The sequence below is a fragment of the Aulonocara stuartgranti genome (assembly GCF_965226115.1).
Source record: "Aulonocara stuartgranti genome assembly, chromosome: 8".
Classification (NCBI taxonomy): Eukaryota; Metazoa; Chordata; class Actinopteri; order Cichliformes; family Cichlidae; genus Aulonocara; species Aulonocara stuartgranti.
In genome coordinates, this window is record NC_138959.1 from 6,585,048 (window position 1) to 6,607,660 (window position 22,613).

Below are 22,613 nucleotides of genomic sequence, written 5' to 3' on the forward strand. Positions count from 1 at the left end.
ATTATGACGCTTGAGGGGCTGGTCCTCTCGTATATCAGAGTTTTTGTGTCAAATCAAACCTTATTACAGCTTGCTTCCTTAGACCACAGTATGTGCATTAGCAAACATTATCTCTATATGGTAGGCACTGCACGGCCTGTTTTTTGTGTGTCCACAATGGAGACAAACATATCAAGAAGACTAGCTCTGTGTTACAGTCTCAAAACGGAGGTAGTCCATCAGGTGGTGGAAGAATAATCCTCTTGAAAGTGAAGTCAATTATGATCAACCCTGCACACCCACGCCATGCCCTGGAGGTTATCAACAGTAGCATCTTCAGCCAAAGACTCAGTGCACCACAGTGCAAGCTGCTATAAGACTGTAATGCACAATAATATTCGATCCAGGTTTGCATGTTATTGGCAGTTGTATTTAATTGTTTATATATATTATTGACTTTATTAGGAATTAATATTGTTTTACTGAGGAGATAACTGACTGTGAGGTGCCGGGGTGTGTGTACTGCAAAATAAGCATCTGGTCTTCATCAGCCTTCCAGGGACTGATGATGAAAATTAGCCCGTATGTCTGTGTGTGCCATGGCTACGGAAGAGGATTAGGGCCACTGGGAAAAAAAAATCTGAATTCTGAGATTAAAGTCAGAATTCTGACTTTTTTCTCAGAATTCAGGAAAAGAAGAAAAAAAGACGTGCCCACTTTTTTTTTTCCCCAGTGGCCCTAATCCTCTTCCATACATGGCTTTGTGAGTAAAATGAACATTATCTGGTGTGAAAGGCTTAAAATAAAAGACAACCGAATCAAATACACTGACATTTATTTCAATACAGTCATTCATACATAATGAGACAAAATAAATACAAATCCGGAAATAACAGTACTGCAGTATATGCAATTTTCCCTTTGCATATGATATGTTCTGCATATCACAAAATGGAGTTCAGTACATCTTCAACTTATTTTTGTTCTTTGCAGACCCCAGAGAAGTCTGATGATTCTCAGTTCAAAGTCAAAAATGAAAGAAAAGGGAAAAAAAAAAAGCTCATAAACACAGCTGGGTTTTTAGTTTAGGGATAATTTAATGTGGCTGAAGATATCAGAGCTCAAATAACTCAGCTGAAATATCCATTTAACAGTCATTTCCGAGTGCAAATATGCAAATTACGTTTTAAACTTTATAAACACTCATCTCAAATCTTCATTTTTAATGTTTTTGCCACACAGTTATTATTAAATTATTTCATTAAATGCATGAATAAGCAGCATAAACAAATCTCCTCTGTGAGCCTTAACAATTGCCTGTTTAATCACACACACATATATATATATATATACATATATACATATATATACATATATATATATATATACATATATATACATATATATACATATATATATATATATATATATATATATATATATATATAGAGAAACATTCCACAAAGCGCTCATATTTACACTAAATTTTTTTATTGATCAATCTAATTTTTTTATTGCATGATTATGGGTATAAAAAAAAAAGTTTTGGCCCCGTAATAGTGAGATATCATGGGAAAACTGTAACGCTTAAATTAAAAAAAAGAAGGCACAATCAAGATCTGTTAATCAAAACATTTCTCATTATTCTACAAGTACAGTACTAAATATTAATGCTGGAAATCATGTCTGAATAATTTGTGCATTGAGAGAAACAGAAAACATACTGTGGATCACTTTTGTGTAAACATGATGGTTAAGAAGACATTGACAAGCAAAGTAAAGAGTGTGAATGGTCACTTTTCCACTGCACAAACTTGTAGCAGGAACCAAGTTTACAGGAAGTCCCCATGATCAGCTCTTACAATCTGTGGAGATCCTGAATGCACCAAAAAAAAAAAAAGGCGAAGGGTAAGACAACGCTATGATTTCTGCTCATACCTTGGTTTTTCTCTACTGATCGGTGCATTACAGCTTTTACCAGACTAGTATGTTTTGGTTCAGGAAACTGAAATAAGTCTTTGACGCAGTCTCCGAGACTTTCCATCTTGATTTCGGTCTCAGTTTCAAAATTATTAAACCACTAGTTAAACTATGAATCTGTGAAACCAGATGATGATGGTTGTCATTCGTTTTATCCACTTAAATTTTACAATTTGAAAGACTCCTAAACTTCTTTGTTCGAATAGGTTTGGGGGTTTTTCAAAGATTTTCTTGTTCTGAAACTAAAGAAGAAAAAAAAAAAAAAGTAGTGTTTGATAGTAGTTAAGAACCTCTAAGTACAGGCTCTTATTCTGGAGTAGATTCTGATCCAGAAGCAGTCCTACAAGAGGTTTTACAGGAGTGGGTGTGGGGATTCCTGAGTTTAGAATAGGTAATGGTGCAAGCTACTTATTAGTTCCTGCAGTGGAAAACGGCCAACTGTAAAAAATGTTTGGATACAATAGATTGGCAGCACCCTCGACGTCTGACCAGGCCTTTTTTGATGTCGTGGCTGAATCAGAAATCAGAGAGGTATTTAAATCACTGGTCAGTAACATTTGGCTGCATCATGTGAGCAGCACGAGGCTCTGAATGCCTCTACATTAGTGCAAGAGAGTCTAGCTACTGTAGCACTGTGACTTCAAATACCTTCATCTTCATGCTTGCTTTAAGTCAGTTAGGGCAGGCAAACTCATAATTGCACTTGAGGTTACATCATGTGAAAGCTAAATTTTGTTTTCTTTACTCTCCACCAGCTTACGTTTAACAGTCTGGCCCCGTGGCTCACAGCTCAGCACTGTCCCTACTGACCGTGCTCAGTCCTGCAGATCCCTCTCCATGTATTTCCTCATCCGCTGACAGCGAGGACAGGACTGCTCATCAGCCTTGCAGCTTATATGAAACAAAGCTTTGCAATCTTCACACCTGGGCAAGAGAAAAAACAAACCAAATTAAAGGCACTGTGGACACAATTTCCACACCACTTCTAGTAAAAATACTAATGACCAAATTTAGCATATGTTAAAGGTTTTGTTTTGCTTTTCCACAAACTTAAAGTATGATTTTCACAAAAGAATTTCTCAGTCAGTTGACGGTGTCAGCCTTAAATCCTCCGATAGAGAAAATGTGTTTCCCCAATAATTTCCACACATATAGGTGTTATTTTTATAGCTTTGGAGACACAGATTTTAAGATCTTATCAATATTTTAAAATGAGGTACAGGACAAGACAGTCATTTATATTAGAACAGTTTGAATTCACGTTCTATAAAGCGCTTCTTTGGTAAAGCTGAGCGAGTGGTTGCAGTTGTCACACTATACCTTAGGCTCCTTCCGCCTCACACCCACTCTCACTCAGAAGCTCAAAGCCCCCTTGGACTTTCTCCACACTAATGAGTACACTGTAATTTTCAAAGCCACCAGACAGCAGTTGCTAATCTAAATCTAAAGTGTGTTCTCAGGTATAATTACTATTTTTGTTAGTGGAATCTGGCTGGTTTGACAAGAGTGCAAAGACTTCAGTTCCACTTCAAAAACAGCACATGAAAACAGGGCATTGAGGGATTTGTAGATGAGAAGATGGATCTCGTAAGTAATGCGTTACTTGATTGGGAGCCAGTGGAGATTTATGAGGGTGAGTGTGATATATTCCCCGAGCTTAGTGCATGTTAGAAGCCTGGCAGATGAGTTCTGGACATACTGGATTCTGTCCAGGGCTTTGCAGGAATTTCCGAACAGGACCCCACTGCAGGAAGCCAGCCGAGTGGTGACAAAGACACGGATGATCATCTGTTACAGATTTTGTGTGACTGATGTCAAGAGATGTTCATTAGGTTGGTGACAAATCCCATATGAGCCTGGAAGCAGTGATTGTAGTGAGACCTACTAAGATGGATGGTTTGGAGATGGTGGCACTGGCAGAGTTGCAGGTAGACAAGTTAAAATGCTAAGAGTTTCAGTGCGAGTGAGCAGGACAGACAAGTTTATTGTAACAGAAGGACTGTTCAGGATGAGCGTTTTGAATACAAAGTTAGAGAGGCAAAGCCGAGATGGTTTGGACATGGAGCTGCCAGACAGGAGGAAAAGCGGAAAACCACAGAGAAGAGAAGGAGGACATGCAGCGGGTTGGAGTGACAGAGGAGGGTGCTAGATATAGGGTGAGATGAAGGCAGGTGATCCACTGTGGCGACCCCTAAAAGTAGCAGCCAAAAGAAGATCATTTTGGTCTGTGTGCTTTATTAAAAGTGTTTTCTACGTCTCTCTGGTAGATTGTGTCTTGCTATTCATATTAACAAGAGGGCTTCAGTTTATTTTTGTCCTGTTTACACTTTATATAGCCCACGTTAAAAAGCGACAGACAGTGGCGACTAAAAAGAACACTGAAAACACAAACAAGGGAAAGGAAGTCACACAGAAGAACAGGATGTTTAAAAAGTTGGAGCTGGTGTTTAGCATTTAATTTAGAATATTTGGACAAAAGGCTGGCCTCATTGTGGAGACTTTTTCCTCTTTCTTTTTAAAACTATTTTGTTTTAGGGCTCAAATAAATAAAAAGAATGAGGAATGAAGAGAGATGCCTTTGGAAAACATACCTTGTGGTTGTCTCAAACTGGAAGGGGAAGATGGTGTCATCAGAGTGGCATATCTGACAAATGTAGCCACGCTGGGTGCAAAGGTCGCAGCTGAACACGTGATTAGAGGCATGTTGCACCAGCCTGCGCAGAAAGTTTACATACTGGCCCTCTGCTACCTGACAAAAAAGAAATAAAAAAAATACAGATGCCTATATGTAGGTATTTTAAGGTGGCGGATCCTAGATGCAATAAAAGCGGGCCAGAAGGTTACCTGTCGCAAGTCCTTGACACTGTACAGGTGGTTTGACTCCAACAGGTAAGTTCGCTGCCCCATTCTAGAGAGAAATGGAAGGAGATGAAAAAAAGAAAAGAAAGGTGTTTAACATGTTTTATAGCATTTAAATTGATTGTTCCTATTAAAAAGAAATTCAATAGGAACAATGTAGCCTAGAGTAATTTATTGTTATTGCCAAGGCATTCTGCCAAACACCTCGCTTTGAGTTTCTTGCAGGCTCCACTGCGGCAGGTATGCAGATATTCACCCAGAAGGCATAGCTTCTGCCTCTGCTCGTGGGCCTGACCCATGGACTCTGTGTGCGCAACCAACTCAGGGTTCAGCTGCTCCAGGTTGAGCAGAGGCTCTTGTTCTACCTGCTTCAGAAGCCACAGGGCTTTCTTAGACACCTGTGCAGACAAACAAGTGTAAGCAGTCTCATGAGGCTGACATGTTGCTTCAAAATGTTCAGCAATTTAAAAAAAAAAAAAAAAAAAAGACAAACTAGAATATTTAGTTATGAGTGGGTTAGAATACATAAAACAAACCCGCACAGAAAAACTGTAAGAGGACTGTACTGTCAGTTAGCCTGGAGGAAATGCAAATAGTCTGTACTGCCATTTAACTCTATTTCAGCAGATGGCGCTGTATGAACAGTTTCTGTGACAAACAGCAACAACCAGACTTTTTGGTCTTAGAAAGAGGTGACCTCCTCAAAATATAAACACTGTTAGCACATTTAGTACATATTAGCCTAATCCATTCTTCAATTCCTGATTCAGGTTTGCACTGTAATAAATCAATGTTTGAATCAAACCTCAAAACTTGCAAGAAATAAAAAAGAAAAAAAGGTTACTCATTCATATTCATGACAGTGATCACATTTATGCTCATAATTAGTGTATGTGAACATAAATATTTCCTTAATTAAATTTGAGATATTAAATACTGAAATGGCATTTACTTTTTGACTTGATTGTTTTAGCAAAGCCGTCTTTTTATTTAACCTCAGAGGTCACAAAACAGTTAAGTTGCAAAAAAACAAACAAAAAACAAACAAACAAAAAAAAATATTAGAAAATATTTCAAATGAGACTCAGACCTTTAAGATGCAAGTTCATAGAGTTTGGTGTAACACATTACACAGTGTGCTTCATGCTTCCAGTCTGCAGCACTCGTGTTAATACCCAAGGCCAGTTTCTTCAAATGACACTAAGCTTTCATCTAAATTAGCAGGTAGGAAGTCATATATGTTTGTTTTTTCTAATTGCTGTAACAAATTTTTTTATAGAAGTTTGTTTGCAGATAGTTACGTGTTGCACCTACCTCTCTTTGGGCAACATCCCAGTTGTGTACCATGCGTGAGGGGATGATGGAGGTGTCACCTTTGTGGCATGACTCACAGTAGTACAGCCCAGAGAACTCACATAACCTGGCTCTGCCCAGTGACAGTCCAATCTTCTGAGGACAGCCTGCAAGACACAGCAAAGCACAACTCAGTCTGAGTCACATCCACTCTAACAATGAGTCGGATTCCTCTTCCCGTAGACTCAATCAGTGATACATTATGATTTACAAGGCTATGCTTGATCTGCTCCACGTGTCAGAAGTTGATGTCTTTCATCCCAAGATTTATCCCCCCCCCCCACAAAAAAACCAAACCCCAAAACAGATCTGTCAGCGGGATTACGCAAAGAAACACCTGACCGAGTTTTAAGATACTTGCTAGAAAAGTGGGACAAAAGCAAAGGAATAATACTTTAAATTTCTTTTGGGAAAATAGGTGGATCTTAAAGATGGGTTTTATTGGTTTTGGGGTAAAAGGATCGTAAAAAATACAACTGAACACAAGATCAGGTCTTAGACTCCTAGGCAACATGCTGATTTTTATCATCACACTCAAAACCAAACTAAACAACAGGAAATGAACAGACTGAACAGACAAGTGCAAATCTTCCATAATCTCCAGTTTTCTTAATGTAAAAGTTTCTTCTTTTTTTTTAGTACATAAAATGACATTATCTACTGGTTTATGGATCCTGGATTTTAAAGTTTCAGCATTATTGTTTTGGCTGTCAATATATTAGTTTTGCAGAGCCAGAAGTGAACAATATTTGAACAAGAGATTGAAGTGCAAAGTTATTAGCTAACACAAGCAAGCTCAAGCCATAGGCTCACACACACACAGACGCATCTGCAATGATCAGTACCACACAGCAAGTCAGGTCCATTAAAATGTTCCAAAATGCACATTATAAACATTAGGCCATACCCTTAACTTCAAGTTTTAGTCAAATGCAAACAAATGCATTATTAAAGCATTCATTTACTGTAAAGGTTATTAATGAAGGACGAAACTATCCAAGAGTCCAAAACATGCTTTTTAATGCTGTTAAGCTGATAATTTTAAAACAAGGTTGATTTTGTCCGTCTCAGACTGCTGAAGTCTTAAATTTAAAAAAATGGTGTGCTCAAACCCAGTAAAGGGTTTTGACCCAATCACTTACACTAGAAGTGCAATGAAAAGCTTCAACTTTTGATACTGCAGACAGGATGGATTACCACAACAAGCAAAATCTGCTTGATTTTACATCAAACAGGCTTCAAAAGGTTTAAAGATATTTTTTAAATTCTAACATTACCTGCACATTTGAAGCCCTGAGTGTCCAGGCCCTTCTCTGAGGGAACTTTGAAAAGGTGAACAAGAAGTGCTCCATCTTCTTTTAGCCTATGCTGCACCAGTCTGTACAGATTTCCAGTCGCTTCCAAAGGTACCTCAGAGCCTTCACACTCCCCATTCTCCAGGTATGAGTCAAGAGCCTCTCGGATAAACTTCCTCCAAAAGCGAGCCTCCTTGTCATTCTCCGCTCTAAATCTAAGTGTTTCTCGAATTGTCAGGAGCTTGAAAAAGGCTGGTCCCCCCTGAGAAACATCGGGTACCACATCCCGGATTTCCTCAACAGGGTAATTTAGCCGCTGTAGCTTCCTTCCTTCTTTTACGAGAAATCCTTTCAAGGTCTCCAAGGAGAGAGAGAAAACCATACGTTCCCACGTCCGGGCCTCAGGATCTGTGGAGAAGTACAAAACAGCTTCTTTGATGGAATCTGTTTCTAAATTTGTAGTCGATGTCCAGTCAAATTCCTGCTGAGGAGGAGATGGAGAATCCTGCCCTCCACAAGCATCAGAACCAGACGGGCCTTGCTCAGGGCTGGAAGGGGACAAGGGTGGCGAAGAAACTGCACGTTCATCCACACCATTCTCACACCCGGTGTGCAGCACCTCCCACTGCTCGCCATGCGGTACTGGTCGGCTTTTGTTGACAGCCTCAATAATCCGGTCCACCCAGTCCTCAGCTTCGTCACGATTGGCCGCCCGGAGGTAAAGCCGTTTTCCAGGAAAGGTCAAGTCAAAGCGGCCCTCAGTTGAGGTGATGTGAACGTCTTCACATCGCACCAGGGAGCAGTTTTCGCAGCATGTCCGTTCATCTGCATTCCCATATAGGCGGAACTCAAAGGGTGACAGCTCGCAGTAGTAGTCGCGCCATAATCCTACGGCGCTGCGTCGTTCTAGGTGACCGAGCTTCAGCAACCCTCGAAAGGGGTTTGACAGCCCTGGGAAAAACACATACATAGATGACATTGTCGTGTTTTCACACTGAGAAGGCCTCTTTTATATCCATGTTTACTAGCTGAGCAATACATACAGAAAATTAAGCCACAATTGAACCTTTTGCATTATTTTGAGCAAAGTTGCAGGGTTGTCATAAATAAAAATAAATAAATAAAAGCTGGACTGGTTTTCAATGTAGCTGTCAACTGTGTGTTAAAACTTAAAGACTAAAAGAAAAATCCTCATTAGGACAGGGATTTGTGTCCATGTAAGAAACTATATTATTGTTTGTTAATGTGTTATTACATTAACGTCTGGTAATTCTATGACATTTAGGCCACGTTATATGGTAATGCAAATGTAACATAAGTAATCTAACAAATTACTTTCCCCAGAAAGTAATTCTTCCCTGGCAAGTCCTCTCAACTTGCTACAACACAGTGATGCAATGTAGAGAAAAAAAATGGAGAAGGAAACGGGGTTACAAGAAAAAGAACAGGCCGATATGTGAACTGACATTGGATTTCCAATCAACTATTACATGACTTCAGAGTTCCTGTTAGCAGCGCGAAAACAAAATGAAAAGAAGGCTTGGAATTCAAGTTGACATCCCCAGTGGGATAATTTCACCAGCCAACATTCCCCATTATTTGCTTCAATAGATAAGTTAACATTGACTCACAACACGGTTAAATAATCTAATCTGTTCATGTGAATGACTGAGATTAGCTACTCGTGAACAGTCCCATTATTGACAAAATGATTTTAAAAATAAATAATAACCATAGTCCATATGCTTTGTCACAAAATGTCCCATGACATGCTTCACTATCTGCGCTGTTAACGTTACTGTGTTACACTCTTTCACATTATTTCTATTTTTAAAACAGGCCATGGGACTCATCCAGGTGACGTCCTGCAAATGTAGTAAAATCACATTCCACAGTGATGTGGCCACACGCCAAGCATTATGTAACAGCAGGCGTTTTCTCTTTTGAGACCTGAAGGAAATTACCTGCTGGGAAAATCTGGGGGCGTGGCTTTAATCTCATTCCACGCTTTCTAGTGCTCCTGGACTTTAGTGCAGTATGTTACTTCATTTGTAATCCCTCAGTGGCTACCTGTATTGACCAGGTGTGCGCACACTGCAGGTACCACTAGAAGTGCTGTGGAGCAACGATTTTATATGTGGGCTTCTGTTTAGTTTGTTAACAGCTCTGTCTCTTTCACTTGAATGCAATGATCTATTTGTGATAGAAACAGTTTGTTCAGAGAAACTCAGTTGGCAGAATTCTGAAACTCAGATTTCTTTCCTCGGGCAGTGAGATTGCTGAGATTCCCCATAATTACTTATTCCTTCATTTATGCATTTTTCTTATATTGCATAAAATTCTTACATCTTTTTTTTTTTTTTTCCATACACAAGCTTGTAGTGCTCAATTACAAAAAAAAAAAGAAAGAAAGAAACTTAATTATGTTCTCACATTGAGCACTGACTGCTGTGAATTATGCCCAGCGCCCAAAACTCTTTTCATACAACCGTTTATCATAAGTTTTACACTCAAAGCTTGGGGGACAGGGGATGGTACCTATTTGTCTGCGATGGACGACACTTGGACGTGACGGCGAGATGCTGGGCTCAGGTGCGGGAGGAGAGACAGGTGCGTCATCGCTGTCCGGCAAATTCTCCAGGTGGGGCTTATAAATGTCATCGTCTGAGATCCAAGAATAAGAATGCTGCAAAAAGCAGGAAAGGATGTTTTATTTAGCATTGGGAACTAAAGGGTTTCATTTGCATGTTAATGGTAAGTAGCAGAGTGCAGTTTGCAAAAAAAGGGTTCCCCTTTTATCATGTGTCATTGGTGTTAGTGGTGTAGAAGCTATAAACAGTGGTCTCTAAACGGTCACGTGAATTTAAGCACAAATGTGTCTGTCTTGACTAATGTTAAGAGATTTTCCTATATTTATGTAAAACACTAAGAAATATCTTTAGTTTTTCCCCATTCAGAGATCACAATTAAGAGTTGTTTTCACTCTAGGCATTTGCTGGTATAGTATGGCTACCTTCTGTACTCCATTTTATTAACATTTCGCCACAGGACTGGTTTCATATCACTACTAATTTGCCTTCCGGCAGTATTCTCACAGTCTATTAACACTGAACACTAGAACAGCAGGTTGGTGTGTTTTTGCTGTGCCCATGTGGGTTTCTGCTGCGTGCTTAAGCTACTTCCCACAGATCAGAGAGGTGTTTTTCAGGTAAAATGTCGCTGTGGATGTGAGTACTATAGTAAGACTCAGTACTCAGTCAATAAAAGTTAGCCCTAATTAGTAGGGGTGCAACGATATTCGTATCGATATTGAACCGTTCGATACAGTGCTTTCGGTTCGGTACGCATATGTATCGAACAATACAACATTTGTAATTTATTTTATCAATTTTCCTTCTGACGATGCTGTCTGTGTGGAGCGCTCAGTGAATCTGTGTTCGACTACTCCGCCTAGGCTGCACTGTCCAGCGCAGATCCACTGAGCGCTCAACACAGACAGCATAGTCAGAAGGAAGAGCGCAGGGCAAGCTAGCGAGACAGAAGTTAAGCTCTCCTTGCAACAGGCAAATTGAACCTCATTCAGATCTGCCGTTTGGAATTATTTTGGTTTTCATGTGACGTATGACCCTGAAGGTAAGCGAGTCATGGACTAAAGTAAAACAGTATGTTGGATGTGCCATGCAATGCTCAATTACATTGGTGTGAACTAGTGTGTTAGCGCAGTTAGCTCGTTAACGTGTTGGCCGTCTAGCCCCATGCACGGAGCGATCGGCGGTAGCTCGTTAACGGAGATTTGCCGTGTTGTGGCGTTAAGGTCATTTCAACGAGATTAACCTGAAAGCACTAGTGGGAACACAACGAATATGACTGCACATTTACGCCGACATCATCCTAGTGCAAAGACAAGTGGAAGCAGACAAAAAAAAAAGCAAGCATGCTACTAACTTTAGCCGAGTCATTTAGACAGCTGTTAGCACATGATTCTCCTTATGCTGCTGAGAATATAGCCCAGAAGAAGCGGATAGTATAGCTTTTATTTTGGAAAGAGCCATTTCTCTGTAATAAACTCTCTTTTCCAAAGATGAGTGATTCCTCAATCAGATACAGGGCTTGCAATATCGCTAGCCCGACGTCCCGGAGCTAGCGATTTTTTTCAGTTGGGCTACCAAAATCTATCTCTGCCCTGCCCGTCGGGCTATTGTAGGAAAAATATATGTCAATGCTTTTGCATTCTTTCAGAAATGTAGCTGGGTAATTATGTCATTGGCATCGGTGAGCCACTGTCAATATGTGACATATTGAAGTCGCGTTTGAATTTGCGCTTGTTTTTTGCTTTCACTTTGCAATCGTGCGAACTGTGTATAGAGAGCGACAGCACTGATCTGTGAGTGATGATAATTTGTGCACCAATTCCTCTGACATCGTCTTATTAATCGTTAGCTTACTATGCAAACATGACAAGTGAAATCTCCCGCAGCAAGCTTAAACATGTGAGAGGTTAATCGCGCAGAGAATCGCTGAGCTTATGTGAGTCGGTGTGTAAAAGCAGCAGGATATATATTTGAGTTCTGCTGAGCCAAATAAGACAGGTCGGGGTGAAGAAGTGACAGCCAAAGAAAAGCTTACCACAAAACGGAGAAGTTATGACAAATCAGACTATAAGGCAAAAAGAAAGTGCAGCTTTATGGTTTCATGGACAAAAGAATTTCTGTGGCTGCAATATGATGAGCTAAATAACCAGGACTGCACATAAGTGGTCCGCAGGTGCGCATTCGCTGTCAAAATAAAAAACACACACAAGGGTTAGGGTTAAATTTAAAAACTGTACTTTTGAGTTAAAATATATATTTATAATTTTAATAAATGACAAATTAAAAATGCATGAACATTTTTTTGTATCGAAAAAATATCGAACCGTGACACCAAAGTATCGAACCGAACCGAACCGTGAATTTTGTGTATCGTTGCACCCCTACTAATTAGACAAGGAGTTAGACGATGGATGGACGATGGATGGATGGACAGACTAAGTTAGTAAAACTAATGCGACTACTCACCATTTTTGTGAGGGGTTTTAAAATGGAAAACAATAAACACAAAATAACATTTTTCCATTATTTATTACAGATATTGTGTTGTTTTTTTTCTCTATGCATTATTCAAGATTCAAGAATAAGAGTTGAACATCCTACTTGACATTTCATGCAACAAATATCAAATAGTTCTTTTGCATTCTACGTAATCAGCAACCACAGTATTTATGAACTGATATGAGTGCATTTGACAAATTTGCATTAAGGCCAGATAAAGTTTGTGGTTTTGCTCAAATAACGGCTACCCTCTACAGAGATGTTACACTTACTGATAGTGAATCTGAAGATGGCTTTCTGCTCAAGATGCTTGTAGAGCGACGTGGGCACTGATGAACTGCAGAGTCTGCGTTGGTTTTTTCAGAGCTTTCTGTTGGCTTCTCTTCCTGGACAGGCTCAACAGTGACACTTACTTCCTCCACAGGTTCTGCAGGTTCACTGACTGCTGAGACAAGACATATGTCCGAGTGCAATTCTGAAGAGGCACTTTTGCAGACTTCAGCGGGACACTTATCATCATCAGATGACGGCAGCTCAGTGGTTGTTTCTGGTTGCTCTAAATCAAGCTGTCCAAAGTTTGGAGGCTGGTACTCAGAAGCCTGGGGCTCACTGTCACTGATAATACCTTTCTCAGAGAACTGAGAAGGACCCATGCTGGAGACAAATGAGTCTTCCTGTGTTGAGTCCTGACTGCAGTGTCCGCTCTCCCGGAAATCAGTCAGCGAGCTGCAGAGATACAGATAACTCAAAACATGTATTCTACTTCAAGTTAAATAAAAGAAAAGCTTTTGTTGACGAAAGACCAAAAAAAAAAACAAAAAACAAAAAAACCTCTGCATCCAAGCTGCTAATTTTATATACTGGTTATTGGCTGCTTTTCAGTCCCGTGCCAGAGCCCATATTGGGGTGGATGTTTTATTGGAGGCTATTTCCTGCCAATGATTAACACATATCTGGTGCTCTATTGATTATTAGAACAACAGGATGGTGTATGAGGGACTGACTAAAAATATACTACAAGATGGGGCTCATTCAGGTGCTAAGAACAGTTATTTAACTCCTATTTGCTCCAGAATGATTAAAAACTGTTTAAAATGTATACATACTCTTTCTGTGGCCTCTTGGTGCAGATGTTGGGATTAATGGCTGCTTCCAAGTCACATGAAGACCAATGCTCTCCTGTCGGGCTGCGGGGGTCCTGTCCCTGCAGAAGGCTGTCAGAGCTCAAGCTGGAGGACAGCTGAGAGGAGCCTGTGGTATCCAGGCTTAAATTAGAAGAACGAAGAGCAGTCTGACTCCCTTGTAAAAGATCTGATCCCCTCCCCACTAAAACTGGGCAGCCTCTCTGTACATCCAGTGCGTCCGAAGAACCCGATGACTGAGACACTGTATCCCAAATTTCCTTCCATATCGGTTTGGAGGTGGGAGGGTCTCCACCATTGAGGGGCAGGTCGAGTAAGTCTGCCTGGGACAAAGGGCAGAGTCCGGCAAGAGCCAGAGGCGTGGTGGTCCACTCATTGAGGACAGATGACTTGTAAGACAGGCTGAATGTGAGGGAGGCCAGACCCTGGAGGTAGCTGAGCAGAACCTCTCGCTCCTCCGGGTTCAGGAGCAAGGCACTGGGCTGATAATGGGCCTGCAGCTTGGAGTCTTCACGGAACAGCGATACGAGGTAGCACTCCAGGAGGCCGTGGTTGAGGGCCAGCCGTAGCCACGCTCGGCAGCGACCCACATCAGTGCCCACAAAGCTTATCTTCTCCAGCTCTGTGATCACATCACTAGGTTAAAAAAAAAAAAAAAAAAAAAAAAAAAGAGTGTGATAAACATATTGCATTTTCACAGAATAATACCTTAAATCAGTCATACTTAAACTTAAGAACAGCATCACTCAATATGAACTCTGAAAATCTTCAGGGACACTTCAATTCAATTCGATTAAATTTCTTTATTGTCCCACAAGGGGAAATTAGTTTAGCAGCAGGATATAAATAAACAGAACAATACTATAAAATAATAATGAAAATAATAGTGATAGAAAGTCCAAGGACAGTTATTTGCCATTGAGGAGACAAGATGCAGTGGGGATAAAAGAGACCTGGAGTCTTTTAGTCTTCCTCACAGGTACTCTAAAACGGCAGCCCTAACCCTTTACTAAAAACTCTGATTTAAACACAAGACTCGGATTAATGACCTCCTGACGTTTCTGTTCTTCATTTCATTTGATCAATCATCTCTCTTATTCTGTGTAATTCTCTATTAACAGCCTTCTTTTTTGCCATGTGATAATGATCAGTCAATTTTTAAAATCTTTTGTCTTGTACTTGTTTTGTAAATGGAAATATTAAAGCTTGAAAATGTTACTCAGGGAACTCAGAACATTTTAACTTCAAGCTTAACAATTGTAAATTTTTCACTGACCACACAGACAACCTGCATACCTTCAATACCCAAAAGGAAGCTGAGGGCCACACTTTGGGAATCACTGATTTGAATTTCTCAATAACATTGTTATTGAGAAGATTGAACATTGTATGTTCACTTTTCTTCTTTGCAGCCACCACATGCTGCTTTAAAGAGACACACACACATACACATGAACACACACCAAAACCCCCTCATCCAGGAGACACAATACTGTCAGAATTCTTTTTGCCTCCTGGAAGATAGTCTTAGCCCAAAAAAATAATTGTCATCAGATTACTCGATTAATCAGTGGAATAATTGTTAGAATACTTGATTATTCAAGTTGCCTCAAGGCACTTTGCATAAGGTAAAGACACTACAATAAAATGAACCTGAAGTCTAAGATAAAATCTCCAAATGTATTTTTTCCAAAGGGAAAAAGTCCAAAACCCCCCAAATTTAGGAATAATTGTGCCTTGGTTCTGACTTACCGGTGGGTGACACTCTTGAGGAGGCTCCAGAAAAAAGGCTGAGGGAGGGGTCCACGGTCCCCTTTCCTACTGCTGCTTCGAGACTCTGAGCGGATGTACTTGCTCTTGATACCGTGGATGAAGATGGCCTCCAGGGCACAGCAGAGGAGGTTAGCATCGGAATCATCACTGGTGACTACCGAGTCTGACGCTACATATCGTTTCTGCAGGGCCTTGAGCGACTGCGCCAACTTCTCTTTGATCTAAGAAACAATACGTGGAAGAGGAAAAGGATTTTAATAAAACACATGATAGGTTCAAGCTACAAACCTATTCGCTGGAACGTTGAAGGCAATATAATTACACAGCAAGCAAGACACGAAGTAGGCAAAGTTCTTCATGTTTCTCGTGCACAGGAGAGAACCGGACAAACGCCATTCCTTCGCTTGACCCCAGTTGCTCTTGTCCGTTCTCCCGTAACACTGCTCTTTTATTGAGGTTACATGAATATGCATAGGTTCATTAACATATGACGTCTACACACACACACAAAGAGTACCTTGCCTTTGTGTGTGTGTGTGTATGTGATTTGTGTGAGGTCAAGATGTGACCCTGTGAAGACTCCCCAAAAGCTGGTGCCAGGAGTCTAGCGGGTCCATCTGAACAAAAGGCTCTTATACTTAAAGAGATATACGTGTGTTTGCTATATCAACAAAGAGAAGACAGGACCTCTCTTATGCTCCTAGGATGTGGGTGTGCATTCCACTCTAGAATGCACACCAAGCCTTTGCAGCCTGCTAAAGATCACAGTCCTATCACTACACAATTGATTATACACCTCTAAGCATATATGGTTAAATATTTCTAAGCATAAATGACAATCAACAATACAAAACCTAACAACACATTCCTCAACTGGTTCTGATGGGAAGCAGCTGTCAAACAAGAAAAAAAATTCCTGTTCAACCACATACATAGAAAACATCTTCAAGCATTAACTGGCACTTTTTTCTGCATTTCATTCCACAGTGTGATGACAAACAAGCAGTTTGAGATCAGCTGTGATGTTATGACACTCAACCTGTATATAACCTCCTGTCACATGTCACCCACTGTCAGCTGATGGGGAAAAAATAACAAACACATTACAAACAGACCTACATTATGTAAAAGGTTAGAGGACAAAGGCAGCTTCTTTCGCAACACACAAGAAACTTAGTGCTCTTGAGCACTGAAGAACTCTTCCTTTGCAGTGCTTGACTTGTTAAAAGAAAAACATCTACAGGTCCAGTTCCAAGCACCTGGACATATACGGTACATTAATGCAGCGGGGTTATTTTCTGCAAAACTAGAATTACAGGGTTTTTCCACGGTCCACGATGGGCCAGACAAGCACAGTTTGTCCAACTATACTCAAAGCAATGACTTTGTTTCACCTTACCTAATGATCTGAGGTCTCAAAGCCTTGTTAACAAAACATAAAAATTATTTATGTTTTTTTAACTCATTTTTTTCCTTTCATTGAAACATCTGAAAAACACATTTGAGAAAAAAAAAAAAGCCATAACCCTGGGGTTTTCCTGGCGTCTGGAGGATGACTACGCACGACTGGTCCATAGTGACGGAAAATAAGATTTGGCATCTAAGCTAACAGAAGTTTCTCCCTGTTATTTTTAGCTATTTTATAAACAAATTAAAAAAAAAAAAGGTATTTTAAACTTGGGTAAAATAAGCCTCACTTTAAAAAAAAAAAATACTGGTTACAAATATTTGTAATCATAGTTCTGGTTACTTTTCTTTGGTGAAAGGTCAAAAACCTCTTTAGTGGGTAGCTCCACCTATGACTCAGGCTTCCTACTTTTAAAGGATAATTTACGTCTTCATTTTTATGATCCTAGGAAAGCCTAGTTGGAACACTTCTCCATCTTCTTTAATTGAACCCTCTGGACATTGTGGAGGAATATAAATACCTTGGAGTACACAAAGACAATAAACTGAACTGGGTTAAGAACACCACTGCACTCTACAGTAAGGGCCAGAGTTGTCTCTATTTTCTGAGGCGGCTGAGGTCTTTCAACATCTGTCGGACAATGCTCAGGATTTTCTGTTAGTCTGTTGTGGTCAGTGCTATCCTCTATGCTGTTGCATGCTGGGGCAGCAGGTTGAGGGTTGCAGATGCCAACAGACTCAAACTGATCCGCAAATTCCTGTTGCAGGAAGGGTCGTGTCTAGGGATGGGTATCGTTTAGGTTTTATCCGATACCAGTGCCAAACCGGTACTTTTGAAATGGTGCCGGTGCTCAAACTGGTGCTTAAAGAATGGAGAACACAAAATTGGTCCAAAAACCTCTCATGTTTAGCTGTTTTTTTGTAAAAAGATAACAATGTTACCTTTTCTGCAGCTATGGGGCATATATGGTATCACTCTTGGCTGGAAGCAGTGCTTAAACAACCGCAGTAGATGCGCTTGGTGTGAGGTCTCGCAGCAAGCTATCAAATACGGTGCATTTTTCGGCTTTTAAAAAAATTTGAGGTGTTACTTCCTTTGACAGTATCACAGTATCAGCTTAAAGCACTTGTTGCAGGCTGCTGAGTTTGCATATTTTGCTGTGAAGTACAGCCAGACTTTTGACCGCTTCGCCTTGGGCATTTTTAATCTGTAGTTCTGCTCTAAAAGAACGTACGTACCTGGACCCGCCTACTATCCTCGGAAACGTAAAATGATTGAATTCAAAGTGTATCACATCTCAGGAAAAACAAGCACCGAAATGTGCGCTGCTTTTCGGTCTGGTCGTTTATGTCAGAACCGGTGCCATGATACCGGTACCCATCCCTAGTCGTGTCTGAGAGGTGGATGGTGTCCAAGATAAGGACAATGCTGAATAATACCACTCCATTACATGCAGGCAAGTCACAGGAGCACGTTCAATGAGAGACCGAGATTACCAAAAATCACACTGCACCACACAGGAAATCATTCCTGTCTGTGGCCATCTCCCTGTACAACTCCGCCATCTAATATACTGTAAACACTGCAATAGTTACACCCTTTAACACACTCTCTACAGTAAAATAACAAATGACAAAGTTCACAGGTTAGAGTTACATGTCAATCATATATATTTACCTCTGTAATATTCTTGATATTTATAATTGAGCAATTTGTATATGTTAGCACTGTTTCTTAAATTTGTAACCTTTGTAGCATATTGCATTATTTATTTAGTTTGGTCTGTTACTGTCTTGGAGCAACTTTAACACACATAATTTACTTAGGGATTATAAAGGTATTCTGGTTCTGAAGTCTACCATTCAGGCTAGAGTTAGACTCTCAAAGAGTAGCCCACAGACTGGTGGCAGCCCTTGGCAGTTAAGAACACAGTTTAAGTTATACAATCATATACAGTGCACAACAAATCTCTGCAAGCCATCATAACAGATTGAATATGAATGATGTTGAGGGGTTTAATTGTTGTTAGTGGTTAAAAAAAAAAAAAAAACACGTTTGAAGCAATAACATGTTTAACATAACAGCGTTGATGGTGAGAGGTGACCGTCTCACTTGTTGTCATTATTTAGATTCAAGAAACACGGGGTGATTCATTAAAATCTCAGAGTTATAATCAATTCTCAAAAATAGTCACACTGAAAATAAACTAATGTCGCATGTATCAAGTATAAGAAAGCCAATGTGTGAGTTAAAATATTAAAAGTAAACAGCAAATATTAGCCAGATCTATTCTTTGTTAAGTAATTCAGCTTTGTACTTCAGTGGTTTTATATTACAGTTCACCATAGACACACAAGCACAAAAAGTACTAACAGCAAGTTCCTGATTCCTGACACGATCACCCAGGACTGATGCGTCAGTTATGTCTATGAAAAAAATCTTGAAATACTTCTGAAATATGTGAAACTATTTCACATTAATTGTTCAATATTTGACTCTTGGGTTAATTTATCAAAGTAAGTAAGACCCTCTGAGACAAAACATGTCCACCACTGATCTAAAAGGATAGAACTTGTTACATGTTTCTTAGGTTAACCTTCATTCAGTCTTTCAATGCAGGTCCCCTGAAGTGTGCATAACAGCAGCAGAGCGGTCCATCTGGGCTTTTTTCCCCTTCCTGTCTGTACCAGAAGACCTCCTGTAGCCCTGGGACTACACCTATGCAAGACCAGCTTCACCATTAAACATAATGAAAATCCTCTGTTGATGAGCTTAGTACCGGGATTATGATGCATTTCCTCTGCTGCATCCACTATTAGTGGCGTATTGAAAACAGGCTGTGCTGTTGTCGTTTTGTTTTTGTTTTTCTTTTGGAGCACCCCATGTCCCCCACAACCTAAACATCAAGGGGGTACTTTGCATTACAATACTACTTAAATCTCACAAGCCAACTCTCACGCTGTCTCACCAGCAGAGGAAGGAGCCAGACAGAAGTGAAATCCGCAACGTGAAACGAGCTGATTCTTACCTTTTTAACATCCTTAGTCTCGTGGTGAGCTTCAGTCTGCGTGGCGAGCATGGCACCTCCTGGAATAAGTTACTCCAACATGGCACACTGAAACACACACAAAAAGACCTGCCCTTTTTGCACTTGCAGGCTTGACTAACAGCGACCAAACGAGTCATGCGAGTTTGTATCCTGAATATGGCCACGCCTTCGAGCCAGACATGTGACGAGAAGGAAACGAGTTTCCCTCCTCACATCGAGTTTCCAGAATTTCCTAATCACGAGGCTGTGCTCTGTGACATTATTTGCCATTTCATCCTTTCTGTGAGTAGCCCTCCAAGTCACGTGAAGCACAGATTAAAGAAGACGTCTGCAGGGAAGTAGCTTCTTACTTCCCCAATAAAAACTGAGAGGCACTCTGAGAACTAATTAGCATGTAATCCAACCACCCTGACATCATCACATCCAAATAAGATTGCGTTAAATACATCAAGTGCTGGGCTATCAGCAAACAAAGTACTGTTTACCAAACAGTGGCTGGTTAATAGTTTCGTTTTAAATACCCAAAGCGACATTTAGAAGCATTTGTTTTCTCTGCAGACGCTTTGCAGTGACGAGCACTGGGCGTATGTGCATTAATGACAGAAATGCACGACCGAAACACTGTAAATTAAACAAATAAAATAAAAAAGCTGTGTAAATAACGAAATGTCTATCAGCTATGTAATAATATTAAACCCAGACGTTGTCGGCGGCTTTTACTAGCTAAGTTTTGCTTACCGAAACAAACAGCCTGGCTAACAGGTCGAAAAACAAGCGCGTGTCCTCCTTAAACTAACGTAAACACGGGAGCTGCACGTTAGAGGCACAAAAATCCGTGCAGTCACTCTCCATCGCTTCCAAAACACCTAAAAATAGAGCAGAAGTCAGCTCGACTTTAGACGCTCGACTGTCACCATCCAACTGAAAACGAAGTGCATCATGGGAACTCAGACTAGTGATGCGTTCAGGCTCCATCACAAATGCTGTGAAACTGAGCTTGTTCTCATGGATTCTCTTCTTGTCGATCTTTTTCTTCTTCGTGAGCTTCTTTATGATTTTCTTGATCTTCTTCTCATTCTCATCCTCTTCAAGGACACAGTGGATCATCTATCTCACCCTATCTTAAGCATCCTCTTCTGACACACCAACCCTCTGCATGTTCTTCTTCGCTACACCCAAGAACGTCCTCCGTGGTCTTCCCTTTTTCCACGGAGCTCCATCTTAAACATCCTCTGCCCAGTATATGCAGTATCTCTTGTCCAAACCATCTCAGCCTTACCTCTCTAACTTTATCTCTAATGTACTTGATCTGAGCTTTGTCTCTGACATGCTCATTTCCAGTCTGATTATTTGCACAGAAAACCTTAACATCTCCAGCTCAATTTCCTGTCTTTTTGTCGATGTCACCACCTCCAAACCATAAATCATAGCAGGTCTCTTTCCTGTCTTGTAAACCTTCCCTCATGGCTCGTACCTCTAGGTCCTTTTCCACCTGCTACCTACTCTCACTGCAGATGACCTTGCGATCTGCAGATCGCAAGGTCATCTGCGAGCATCACAGCCAATGGAAACTCTTGCCTGAACTTATTCCTCAGTCTACATGACAAAAACAAAACAAACAAACAAAAAACATAATTTATTGACATTATTTGTGTCACTTGCATGCCTACCCTGCCACTGACATTAAAATTATTCTTCATGAATTGTAAAAGTGACCTCCTATGTTATTTAATCTGACTTAGAAGTGACAAATTATAGCTATTAGCTTTATGACTTTTACATTAAAACAAAAAACAAAAGACAAAAATGGCTATTTTGCCCTTCTGGATGATAAAATGGTTTATCACCCAGAAGATAACCATTCTATCATGGTATTTGTAAAGGGTTAAACCCAAATAGCTTAATAACATGAAAATAACAAAAATACACGAAAGTAAAAAGCTCAATTAAATAGAAAAAAGTAAATAAAATAAAATTGTTTTATCTGTTATGTATGCTTTTAGCTTATTTATATAAGGATTTATGTGGCAGGAGTTACATAGAGCGTGTTTGCATTTCACCATCTAAACGAGCTCCAACTCAAGTTGATTTCCAATCCTCTGGCGGGATTTCATTTTTACTGTCGACATATTTTTTGTGTCTTATGGTTTCCGGGTTATTTTTTTATTTAAGACAACACATTAAAAACGAACAAAATCAACATGCAGAAAGTAGGTTAACTACTAACCTTAACTAAAGGTAAACAGAAGCGGTAATAAAAACAAAACAAACAAAAAAACAAACCTAAAGTAGAAGCTGTAGTTTACGAGTAACACTTAAAGACGACATAGTGGTTCCATTGTTGTTGACACCACAGACTTTCTGTTCTCCGTTCTCAGCTCCTGCTCTGCTAAAGACTTTTCATAACACACTCTGCAACTTATAAACTACTCCACCGCATAGCCTCACCACCGAAACAATATATTTCCAGTATAGTTGGCTTTTTATTGGTTTCAGAAACTCAAAAAACATAAACTTCAATCACTCTATACTCCTTTCTTATCCTCTGTAATCGTAGCATACTTGAAAATGAAAGCAAACGTGCGTACGGAAGTTTCGTACTTTCATTTTCCTTTGTGTCTACAGTCAAGACACAGCACTGATGTGTGTGTGTCTACAGACACAACACTGATGTGTGTGTGTCTA

At 40.1% G+C, this 22,613-nt stretch overlaps 1 protein-coding gene across 1 annotated transcript; it reads right to left on the bottom strand.

Annotated features, from left to right (window-relative positions):
• Window positions 1–1,412: 1,412 nt before the first annotated feature.
• Window positions 1,413–21,415, bottom strand: plekhm1 (pleckstrin homology domain containing, family M (with RUN domain) member 1). The gene is made up of 12 exons (XM_082543481.1): window positions 20,667–21,415; window positions 19,908–19,994; window positions 15,451–15,692; window positions 13,663–14,334; window positions 12,829–13,282; window positions 10,005–10,152; window positions 7,449–8,417; window positions 6,133–6,278; window positions 5,023–5,216; window positions 4,804–4,867; window positions 4,551–4,708; window positions 1,413–2,883 (listed from the first exon to the last, which is right to left on the bottom strand). The coding sequence occupies exons 2-12, from the start codon at window positions 19,956–19,958 to the stop codon at window positions 2,775–2,777; spliced, it is 3,207 nt and encodes a 1,068-aa protein (XP_082399607.1). The 5' UTR covers window positions 19,959–19,994; window positions 20,667–21,415; the 3' UTR covers window positions 1,413–2,774.
• Window positions 21,416–22,613: the final 1,198 nt, after the last annotated feature.